The sequence below is a fragment of the Panicum virgatum genome, chromosome 4N, assembly GCF_016808335.1.
Source record: "Panicum virgatum strain AP13 chromosome 4N, P.virgatum_v5, whole genome shotgun sequence".
Taxonomy (NCBI): Eukaryota; Viridiplantae; Streptophyta; class Magnoliopsida; order Poales; family Poaceae; genus Panicum; species Panicum virgatum.
Genome location: NC_053148.1, coordinates 12,286,913 through 12,298,954, shown reverse-complemented (window position 1 = coordinate 12,298,954; position 12,042 = coordinate 12,286,913). Strand labels below are relative to the sequence as shown.

At 49.4% G+C, this 12,042-nt stretch overlaps 1 protein-coding gene across 1 annotated transcript; it reads left to right on the top strand.

The window, feature by feature from the left end:
• The first annotated feature begins 7,034 nt into the window (after positions 1-7,034).
• LOC120670816 (agamous-like MADS-box protein AGL66) lies at positions 7,035-9,550 on the top strand. Its single transcript, XM_039950982.1, has 10 exons — positions 7,035-7,219; positions 7,390-7,443; positions 7,583-7,601; positions 7,723-7,787; positions 7,959-7,989; positions 8,096-8,157; positions 8,303-8,402; positions 8,551-8,610; positions 8,700-8,875; positions 8,981-9,550. The coding sequence occupies exons 1-10, from the start codon at positions 7,035-7,037 to the stop codon at positions 9,444-9,446; spliced, it is 1,218 nt and encodes a 405-aa protein (XP_039806916.1). The 3' UTR covers positions 9,447-9,550.
• Positions 9,551-12,042: the final 2,492 nt, after the last annotated feature.

Below are 12,042 nucleotides of genomic sequence, written 5' to 3'. Positions count from 1 at the left end.
TACCACTTATGGAGGTGATAGATTAGCCAAATTATATATTGAGCGTATTGTGAAGTTGCATGGAGTACCTAAGAGGATTGTGTCAGATAGAGGCACCCAGTTCACTTCGAGATTCTGGAGCAGGTTACATGAAGCACTTAGTACAAAGTTGGACTTCAGTTCAGCCTATCATCCTCAGACTGATGGCCAGACCGAAAGAGTTAATCAGATCCTTGAAGACATGCTAAGAGCCTGTGTTCTTACTTATGACAAAAATTGGGAAGACAGTTTGCCATATGCAGAGTTCTCTTACAACAACAGCTACCAGTCCAGTTTAAAGATGTCGCCGTTTGAAGCCCTCTACGGGAGGAAGTGTCACACACCTCTCATGTGGACCGAAGTCGGTGACCGCATTATTGAGGGCCCAGATTTTATTAAAGAAGCAGAAGACAAGATAGCAGAAATCAGAGAGAATCTAAAGGCAGCTCAATCCCGCCAGAAAAGTTATGCCGATAAAAGAAGACGTACTCTCAGCTTCGAAGTTGGAGACTATGTGTACCTTAAAGTTTCCTCAATTCGCGGCACACGCAGATTCCAGGTACGAGGAAAGTTGGCTCCACGTTACATTGGACCTTTCCCAATTATCAAGAAAGTGGGAGCGGTGGCCTATAAGCTTCAGTTGCCAGCAGAGATGTCAGATGTACACGATGTATTCCATGTGTCCCAACTCAGAAAGTGCCTGCGAGTACCAGAAGAACAAGTGGCCCCAGAGACAATCGACCTGCAGGATGATCTCAGATATCAAGAGGTACCAGTAAAAATTCTGGACACAGTGACGCGAAGGACCCGCAACTCAGAAGTCAGGATTTGTCGAGTTCAGTGGAGCAGGCATTCGGAAGCAGAAGCAACCTGGGAGAGAGAAGACTCGCTCCGAGCTGAGTTTCCCAGTCCCTTTATTGGTGAAGCTGAATCTCGGGGACGAGATTCAACCTAAGTGGGGTAGGTTTGTAACATCCCAGTTTTCATCATGATTAAGGGAGAGTGTTGAAATTTATAATGCAAATTTCTAGAAGGTTCTATAAAAATAAGGATAAACCATGGCGTAATTTTATTCACCATGACAAGATTCTAGAATGTTCCACAAGAATCATAAGAAGACAAGAAGCTTAGATATTTTCTTGTCATGGTAAAATTTAGAATTTTCTAGAATTAGATATTTATAGGGAACTTAGATATTTGTAGGGAACTTCCTAGAGTGTGACAAGTGTCACTCATCCAAGAGGGTATGGGTGCCTATATAAGGAGGGTGCCACCCCTTGCCATGCCATACTACTCCACTCCATCCCACACACATCCAAGGGCATGGTAGAAGTGAGCATAGGTAGAGTGTGCTAGGTGTGTGTTCCTTTGTTGCTTCAATAAGGTAAGCGTCTTTATAAGTGTTAGTCTCCCGGTTAAATTTAAGTACTTAGTGTATAAGTTGTGATCCATCGAAGGTTGGCTCTGCCACCCGGGATCACAAAAGGGTCTGGGCTTCATCGAAGGTTGGCTCTGCCACCCGGAAGCCAGCTTCATCTGTTGGTAGGCTCTGCCTCCCGAAAGCAAAAGGCGGCTCTGCCGTCAAAAGGGCCCGGTACACTAAGTAACTAGATGCTGACCGACTCTGAAGTGAGTTGGTGTAGATCCTCAACTTAGTAGGGCTGCCTCAATTTCCAACAATCACTAAAATAAAACTTATGTTGCAATTAAACTAGTAACGTAAAATAATACTAACGTTATACGAGGTATTACATAACTACTAGGTAAACTATTTTTTACTCTTGTCTTGCATTAGTACATTCGTTCCCTCCAGTAACCAGCATACATATGCTTGCACCTACGACAAAAATTATCTCGTCTCTTTCCATAAAAGCCTCTCAAGTCACCGTACCATGCCATAATTCCCAGACAATCATGACAGCGTCTACCTCCTTTGACATAACTTCATTATTCCCTGGAAGCCACAGAGTACCCACACCATTGACCTTGAAAGGACCCGTCATGGCAGCACCCACCTCGCTAAAAATCAGGATCGCCACGCACAGTGTCGGCCGAGATTTTTTTTCCGCCGAACCGCCTCACCCGCTTGCTCTCGCTCGCGCACGCGCGACACGCCGGCCCCACGACGGGACCGCGCACTGCCGCCGGCATCACGCCGTGCCGCCCACTCCCGCGTCCCCACCTCGCCCACGCCGCTACAGCGCCCTCGCCGGCTTTGCCGCCTCGGCGCTCGCGCCTTCAGCACTGCCACTGCTCGCGTTGACGACGAGCTGCCACAGCCCACGCGTCGCCGTCCTTGCGCAACACCGCTCCTGCCCTCCTCGCCTATAAAAGGAGCAAGGCCGTGACGAGCCCCGTCACCAGCCCAAGCACACCGAGCCACTTCGCTCCGCTAGCTGAACCACTCCTCCCGAGCCCAGCTCACTCACGAAACAAAGCTCCAACAATTGATCCTTTTCCTCGAGCTGTTCCGCGCCAAGGTGAGATGGCAGGCAGCTTCCCCGACCATTAACTCCACAACAAAGGCCCAAAACACCCACCAGGCCGTGAACACTTAATCCAAAACATTCTACCAATCAATACTGTAAACTCAAAATCTCCTTCATATCAACTCCTTTTCATGTAACTCTTTTTCCTCCTATTTTCATCTCCATTTGAGCTTATTTTATTGCTTGCTTGTATTTGTTTGCCGGTTGTGCCGTTCTCGCCCGTAGATCACGGAGTGACCGAGGAGGAGCCTGCCAAGGAGCCAGAAGACCCGTACCACGAGCAGGAAGCCGCCGCCGATGACGCGTACGCAAGCGAAGGCAAGTTTCATCGACCCCTACGTGAGCGGTTGCATCCATGTGAGGACGATTAGCTGTAGCCTGGGTCTAGGATCGATTACATATACCAGTACTTGAGTGATTGAGTGTGCTCATGCATGCATCTGAGTAGTCATGCATATCCAGAACTGAGAATAGGATACGAAGGGATCTGGCTGAGACCAGGGCAGCTGGGCATGCTGGAGCCGGCGCTACCATGGTGGTAGACTGGCAGGTGAGTGCTACCGTGGTGGTAGGCTCGAGTTGACATGTTGAGGGATGGTTGCTGCCCTGGTGAACAATAAGGACCGAGTTGTTTTGACATCTCACCTAGCTTACTTTAGTACGACCACAGGTTCCGGTATGGGCCGGACTTAGCCTAATCCCACTGGTTAGCCTGGCGGTCGCAGGGATGGTTTACGGGTATAGACCATTGGGGTCAGGGCCCGAGGGTTTGTGCGGCCGGGCTGGGGCGTGACCACGGCTGGGTGTCGGCTATGTCGGTTGTCCGTTCGGACAGCCGAGCGTGTGGGTACAGTGTACGACTTCTGCGGAGTGTATAATCCATTCGAATGGTCCGTGTCCACGGTATGGACAGGCTACGGTGTGGTCCTGACAACTAGTGAGCTACCTATTGTGGGTTGTGTCGGGAAGAGTTGCATACCATTAGTTGCATTGCTACTGCATTGTGCTCAATGTGCGTCGTGCATGTCATTTCCCCTCCCGTAGGGTGAGGTGGAGCTTGCTGAGTACTTTTGTACTCACCCCTGTTGATTTTTCTCCAGAGGATCCTGACTTTGTGCCAGAAGACTACGAGTAGATCGTGTCCGCACCCAAGCTGATCGAGTGGAGCCGTGATGGATGAAGAGCTAGTCCTGTATGTCGCTATGCTAGTTGTTATCCTATGGTTGTTCTGTGTAGCTTTGTGTTGTCACTTTACTCCTCATGTACGTGTTAAATAAAGCTCTGTATGACTCTGGACTCCACTTGATGTAACATGTATTATGCCGGAGACCTTATTCGGTAATTAATACATGGTTTAGCCTTGATCTTCGGGTCGGGGCGCTTCACTCTTGGACCTGATTCCTTTCCGGAACCTGTGTTTGAGTTTCCGCCACAGCACAAGAGTGAATTTACCAATGAAACTCCTCTTCGACAATACGATAACCGTAGAGAACCGTTGCCAAAATGCAGACATGGTGAGGACTGCTTAGTGCAGATGTGCACCGATGGGATGGATGGCGGTCGGCGTTTCTTTAAATGTCCACACGCATGGGTAATACTCGGTTGTTTCATTTCTTTATCTTCAATGAGACACCTTACATGAAATTTGTTTTGCAGTCTTCCGATGCTCTAGAAAACTGTGGTTTTACTAGGTGGGTAGATCCTGCACCAATTGATTCTGTTCAGGAGTTCATCGAGTACCTCCAGATAAAGATCTTTGATCTGGAATGCAAGGTGAACCATTATGAGGAAGTGAGCAAGGGTAACAAAGATGACGAAGTTGATGATACCAGCAATGCAGCAGGTTCACAGGATGAACCATGCACTATTCCTTACTGCAACTTCCCTTGTCACAAAAAGAAGGGCCATGCGCCTCCGGCACCACCGCCTGCACCACCTGCAATGGGTGGATACTGCGGAGAAGGCTCAACCCAGTTTGCTACGTGGGGGTACGGCTACTAGGACTACCCTAGTGCTAGTGACATACTGCATCGTTGTGTTTGTTCTGTTTTTTTTTAAATTACCTAAGGCATGTTAGGTTAGTCCGGAATCTGTTTACCGTAGTTTGCAACGGGTTCTGACATGCCACTGCATGTGTGATGTGTGTTTCATTATCGTTGTGTTATGATGTAAAATTTGGTGGTTCACATTACGTAATGCATTTCTTAGTTCTTATTTTTTATCGTTATATTAATTACATGTGTGCTTTTTAGTATTCTAGTGACATGAAAAGCTCCGAGGGCCATGTCCGTGCCCAGCAGAGGCCTAAGAGGGTCTGACGCCATAGGGGTGGTTAGATATATCTGATGTTTGTATCTCTGATGTTTATTTGTAATGAGATAGCTGTGGACCGCTTATTTATACACTTCAACGTTTGTCACTGATCACTCTCGTATTTTCCATTACATACAATAGATGGTATGTTTATACTTCGATGCTCCATTACGACTAAGTACGATTCAAACTCGACATTATGTACATGTCCAGTGAATGCAAGTTAGGTACGAGACATACATACAAGCATAATACAACATTAACAATACTAAATGCGAATACATCTTAAACCGATGAACATCATATGTTATAGATCATGGCATGAAATCATCTAGTTCGTCATCCCCGTTGACAGATGGTGGTGCTGCAGATGGTGTAGTATGGCTCGACGAACCTCTTGGCTTTCCATTTCTCTCTTTTCTGATTCTAGGTTCATGTACAGGGGGAGGAACATCATGTGTTGGAGGTCATGGTTTGGGGGGCATGAAGTCATCCATGTCATCATCCCAGTTAACACAAGTTTGTGCTGCAGGTGGTGCAACATGATTTGACGAACCTCTTGCCTTTCCCTTTGTCTCCTTTTTGATTCTAGGTTCATGTACAGGGGGAGGAACATCATGTGTTGGAGGCCATGGTTTGGGGGCATGAAGTCATCCATGTCATCATCCCAGTTAACACAAGTTTGTGCTGCAGGTGGTGCAACATGACTTGACGAACCTCCGGGCATCTGTTCTTGCGCAGGCCAAGTACTATCACCCGAAGATCTTATCCGCCTTCTTCGTCTAGTTTGCGGCATAAGTCCACCACCGAAGATACATACCAATTTACGAAAATTTGGTATCGTTTTGTTAATCAACTCCGTGTCTTCAGGGTAATCCTAGCATATAATTAAAAAACAATGTTACTATTTCATAAATATGGATTCGAAATGACGGACGGGATTACAACTGAATGAGAGTTACCTTAATGTGCATCTCATACACCTCTGGCCGCATCCATATCTTACAAGAACTTTGTAAGAATCCAATGATATTAGGATGATTCGCTAGTTCACATACTCTCATGTATATCTTCCGACGTTCTAGCAGGTGTCCCTTTACATCTTGCGTCGTAATACCTCGAAATAATGTGAAATCTTTAAACTCTACTACTTTGGACAACACCATCTCTATCGTACCATCCGCTAACGGATTCAACTTCTTACTGATAACAAGATGGGTCATGATATCAAGTATTATACTAGATTTTTCTTCGGTCCATGAAAATCCTCCACAATTTGAGGCAGCCATTGTCTTATACTGCAATATCAATAAGGCACTTTCATAATTCTATTCTAATTCATAATTAATTTTTAAATAAAGTCTGTAATAGTACTGAAATTGTAATACTAAACGAGTGTTATAAAGCACCAAATCTAATACAGCTAATCCACTAATTAAATTAAATTGTTATACAATATCAATGGATTCATACGGAAGTTATCTGTAGATCAGGAGTACGCAATTCGGCAGAGCTTCGCCGCTTTTCTTCTCCTCACCCCTCTCTTTTTTCCTGAATTTTTAGGCTCAAATGACAAAGGGAATGACGGCGAATGGTGGCCAGGGTTTAAAATAGGGGGAAGGGACCCTGTCGCCCCCCCCAACGGGCGACAGGCTCCTGTCGCCCACCCGTGGGCGACAGGGGCCGGTCGCCCGTTGGGGGGGCGACAGGCCTCCTCTTTTTTTTTCTCCAGGGACTTCGTTGCAAATTTGAAGAAAAAAATTACATTTGAGCCCTGTCGTCCCCCATAAGGCGACCGGGGTATATTTTTGAAATTTTCCAAAACGGACATATATTTTTGAAATTTATTTTTTTTTTAAATATAAAAAAAGAAAAACCGCGAAGCTGTGGAACGAGCGGGCTGTCAGGAGGAGGATAACATAGCCCATCTAAGCCACCTCTCTCGGCTCGCTACTTCAAGCGCGGCCCGTCCGTCTTTGGACACCGGGTACTGGCAGCCCAAGCCCAGGCGCGGCGTTGGTTTGTTGCTTGCGGTTACCAGGTGACCGGTCAGCCCCGCCCGACAAACTCTCTCCTCCGCCCACCAAAGGCCACCGACCTCCCCACCCCAGCACGCGCATAAGCATAACCTCCGGCGGCTTCGTCCTCCCGCGCCTCGCTCGCTGGCTCGCCGCTCCCTCCCCCCACCGCCTCCGCCACCCGCCGCCGCCGGCCATGGGGCGCGTGAAGCTGCAGATCAAGAGGATCGAGAACACCACCAACCGGCAGGTCACCTTCTCCAAGCGCCGCAACGGCCTCATCAAGAAGGCCTACGAGCTCTCCGTCCTCTGCGACATCGACATCGCGCTCATCATGTTCTCGCCGTCCAACCGCCTCAGCCACTTCTCCGGCCGCCGCAGGTACGTACGGTACGGTGGTGATCCCCGGCCGGCCGGCGCCTGCTCTTTCCTTTCTTCGTTCCTCCTTCCTCCCCTCCTGCCTGCGCGCGGCCGGACGCGTGAGCGAGCTGACGATCGAGAGGTAGGCCGGAGTGATGGCGGAATCATCGTCGCAGTGGTTGGTTTTGTAGGATCGAGGACGTGATCACCAAGTACATCAACCTCCCGGAGCACGACAGAGGAGGGTACGCATGAATTGCCAATTTATCTTTTTTTTCTTCTTCTGTTACCTGCTGTGACTCTCTTTCGTGGCAGCAAATAAATAAATTAATTAATAAACACAACTTTGTTCTACATGTTCATTCTCCGATTGTTGTGCTGCAGAGTAGTTCGGAACAGAGAGGTGACGCGTCAGAAAATTTCCTCATTTCTCGTTCTGTTTCGTTCACCGTGATGCATGTTGAGGTTGAAGATGAACATACTGACTGCCATCCTCGTCTCGATCATGCGCATGCTTAATTCAGTACCTGATCAAGATGCTCACGCAACTCAAGTGCGAGAGTGACATAGCCGAGCAACTCACACCCAAGTATGCCACCCATTCCCGGTTTCTTCTGCTTTGATCTACGTCATGTGAAACCTTCTATTGGCAATCTCTTGATACTAATCTCGTCACAACTGTTTTGACGAGTCCTCCTCTGAATTCTCATCTCTTACTTTGTTCTGCTGCATTCCATTATTCGGTGATAATTCTGGGGAGCAGCAAAGGACCTGTGAACTCCAACATAGAGGTAACCTCTTCATCATCTCTACAGATCATCCATTGATCCTGATCAGCCGCTTCCGTGTAATTCTCTAATTGGAACCCAAATTCTGAAATTTCTCTGATTTGCGCAGGAGCTCCAGCACGAGATCAGGAAATACCAGCACCAGGTGCAGGCCCTGGAGGAGCGCCTCAGGTTAACTTTACAAAAGCGTGCCCCAGTCATCTCCCTCCTCCAAACAAGCACTTGGTTTCCTCTCAACACAATACACCTCGCGCAACCTCTAACCTCATCATCAATGGACACGCTCTCTATGGGTACGTCGTTTCATCGACCTCAGGATGTTCGAGCCGGACCTGGTGGCGCTGGCGTCCATGAACGAGGTCGAGGCGACCGAGAAGTTCCTCATGGAGACCCTCGCCCGCGTCGAGGAGCGCAAGGTAAGTGCTCGATCAGCTCGCCGACCTCTTAGTTTCCCAGCTCGTACGCCATCGCCGCCTTCAAACCCTAGCGAGATGGCGTCAATTAAATGCCCGGATCGCTCGCGCGATCGAATCCACTGACCCTGCTAGCGGGCATTCACTGCAGAAGTTTTTGCTGTGCAACCACATGGGCCCGTTCGACCCCTCGCCCTCCGAGATGCAGCACGTACGTGATGATCAATCGAGATCGCGTAATTACTGCAGCTGATACGGTTGGATTAACGAGTGGTAATTGCTCACAACTAGTATGGGCAGGTCTTCGGCCTGCCGGCGGCGCCGGTGGCGGCGCCGCCGCAGCACGAGCAGCCGGGGGACATGGGCGTCAACGCGTTCGGGGTCGGCGGCGACGTCGTCTCGTGGTTCGCCGACGCGATTCCGGGGGCGGGGCCGTCCATCTTCGCCGGTGGGCCGGACCCGATCTTGGCCTTCAGGTGTGGGCCGGGCTGCTCCCTTACTAGGACTAGCGTAATGATGGGCCGGTCCGGGCCTACAGTGCTAATTGATGATGGGCCGGGCCTTGTTATCTTTTGTTTCAGAGAGCAGGCGATCTTCGACATGCAGCGGGACGCGGGGGTGGACCCGGGGATGGCGGCGATGTGCCACGTGGACCAGCACGGCGGCGGGGGCCCCAGCGACGACTGGCAGCAGGCGTACACGGCGGCGGAGTTCCTCTCGGCGCTCATCCCGCCCACGCCCTGCTTCCCGCTGGACGACCAGGTGGAGGCGGCGCGGGACGACGAGCTCGACAAGACCTCCACGACGGCGCTGCAGCAGCCGAGGTTCAGCGTGCACGACCTGGAGCTGGAGGCCGTGATGCAGGACTCGATGGGCGGACCCGTGCTCGCGCCGCCGATGGTACCGCCGCCGCACGCGCACGAGCAGGTGGAGGCGTCGCCGGGGAGCTGCTCTAACGTCCCGTCGCCGGGCGGGGACACCGCCGCGGCGGCCCACCAGGAGCAGCAGCAGCACGGCCTGCCCGGCGGCGCGGTCAACATCGGCTAGCTGATGGACGCGCTCGATCAGGCCGTGTGTTTTAATTTCATCCGGAAATAAGAATAAATTGAACTAGACTTGATCGTTGAGCAACTTACACATAATAACTTTTCTTTTTGAAACAACTGATGAGAGTGTTTTTTTTAAATGAGCTGAAGAGAAGTGTGTTTAGCATGCAGCTAATCAGATCAACTTTTGCTTGTCATCCCAGCTACCTTTTTCAAACCCAACCCTTGAGACACTTATAACTAATTTAGCAACACACAAAAAAGGGTCAAAGCCGGCTGTTTATTATTCAAATTTCTTCGTAGTCGATCTACACCAAATTACTGAATCTTTAGAGTGTTTGTTAATTCTAAGTTCATAGGACCACGGAAGCCAGCAGTAAGTTGTTGCAAATTGATCACTAGATATCATATCTTGATTCTTGACATTCACAATGTTAACAAAGTACTCAATCAAAGTCCATGTCTCACGCTAGCCAAAATATTCTGTATACCGAATCTTGCAGTTGACAAATCGATGCATGTACATGCACGCGCAGGAAAAAAAACCTTGTATTTCCTTTTTGAGATGTGCATTTGCAAGGCTGGCACTCTCACTCGCGCGAGTGGTAATGGCCGTCATGACTCTAGTGGTCCCTTCATAATTCAACTTAGCTCTTATACATTTTTAATTTAAAATTATATGAAATTAGAGTCCGACCTTTTAGGATCTTACTCTTGATTTATCTAAGTTGAATTTGAAAGCCCTTTACCACCCCTCGTGGCATCTCAGATGATCTTGGGAGTATGGAAGACCAAGAGCATCAAATGGATCCTTTTTGGTCGGACTGTTAAATTGAAACTACGAGCCGCAATACATTCGATGATAGTGAGAAACGTGGTAGAATTCCTCAATTGTCACATCGATGCTAATGACATAAATCATGGACAAAATTGCAAGGTTTGTCTTGATCAGTTGGATTGCGAAATGGCCCCCCTTTTTTTGCGAAAAGGAAGAGCGTTACTGAATTACTTGGGAGTTTACATCTTGCGCTACTAGGTGCTCGACGCTAGTCGGACAACGAAAGCGTCATACCGCACTATGGTTCAGACGCTTTGCCAGATGGGCAAGCTCATGTGCTAACTTATTACAAGCTCTTCCTATATGACGAAACTCCACCCTAGGAATTCTACCAGCTGCCTCCAGGGCCTCCCCAATGGTGAAGCAGGACACAGACCGCTGAGTCGCCGGGGCGTTAAGATATCCAACGACGGCCGCACAATCTGATTCAAGGATGACCGGGCCAGCTGTCCACTCAGCCGCCAAGAGAAGGCCTTCTTTGCAAGCATGTAAATGGCCCCTTGAAATTACTGTCAAATGATTGTGACCCACATCAAAGCGACAATTTCTCTACATATGAAAATCAAGAGACGAATACGATACCCTCATGTGTGGAAGAGCATCTCTCTGCAATATACAACCTCTTTATTTGTTACTGTCAAATGATTGTGAGCCCACAATATACAACCTTTTCAGGCCCACATCAAGCGGCAATTCTTTACGCATTAAAATTAAGAGACGAATGTGATACCCTCATATGTGCATCTCTCTGCACAGTGCACGGACATTTCTACATTCCCACGGTACGGTAAATGAGGATTCAGTGAAAATTAATCCTAATTCGCATGAGCAACTCCAAAAGCTTCTTTAAAATAAGTTGGCTAGTTAAAAGTAGCAAAACTGAGATAAAATGGGATATAACAGCCTCTCCAAAAACCTCACATCGCTATCTGGCTTGATATCAAGCCCCCTCCGCTCACCATTTTTTTCGTGCCCCCTCCGCTCGCTATTGCTTCTTCCCTCGTGCTCTGGCTCCTCGCTCGCCGGCGCTGGCTTCTCGCCCACCTCCGCCTCGTCGAGATCCGTATGTCAAATTCATCGTCAACAACTTGTCATTCCAAGAACCGAGTTGAACTCGGGTAGCTAGCAGAGGCAGTAGCCATGCTGCCGGCGCGGCTTCGATTCTCAGAAATCGCACCCACGTCTCTCACCGGGGTTTGCCCCCAAATTTGCGTCTATGAAGCCTCTCATAGGTTGAGCCACAAAGAGACTGCGGCGCGCCCATCGCCTACATAGCTCTAGAGGGTTCTGGTGATCTCAGCAAGGACGCATTGGTGTTATCTGTGTATAGTTGTAGGTTTGGTCATGTATATGTGGTGTGAGTGAGGTGCGGGTGTGTGGGGTGTGTGTTGTACATGAACAGATTCTACAGTTATACCCAGATGAGAGGCATAAAAAAAACATCTTGTCACCCTATTTTTCCTCACTACTACTCCTCGGAGAGTCTCGATCGCTGCATGGGCGACTGCAACTGTGGTGAACAGGGTCCAGGCCGCCAACCCCGTTGCCCGCAGGTCCGGCGTGGCACGAGCCCAACAGCCGACGAGGTGAGACTGTGGCGGCTGGCCCGCCGCTCTTGGCGCCGGCGGAGTCAGCGCAAGCAGGGCGCACGTGGTGTCTAGGGCGTGCGGTGCTGTTGGCAGAGGCCACCAGCTGGCCTGCACTTCTCCTTCGGTGCCGAGCTCCGCCCGCGGCGCCGCACTCCGTGTCGAGCTCCATC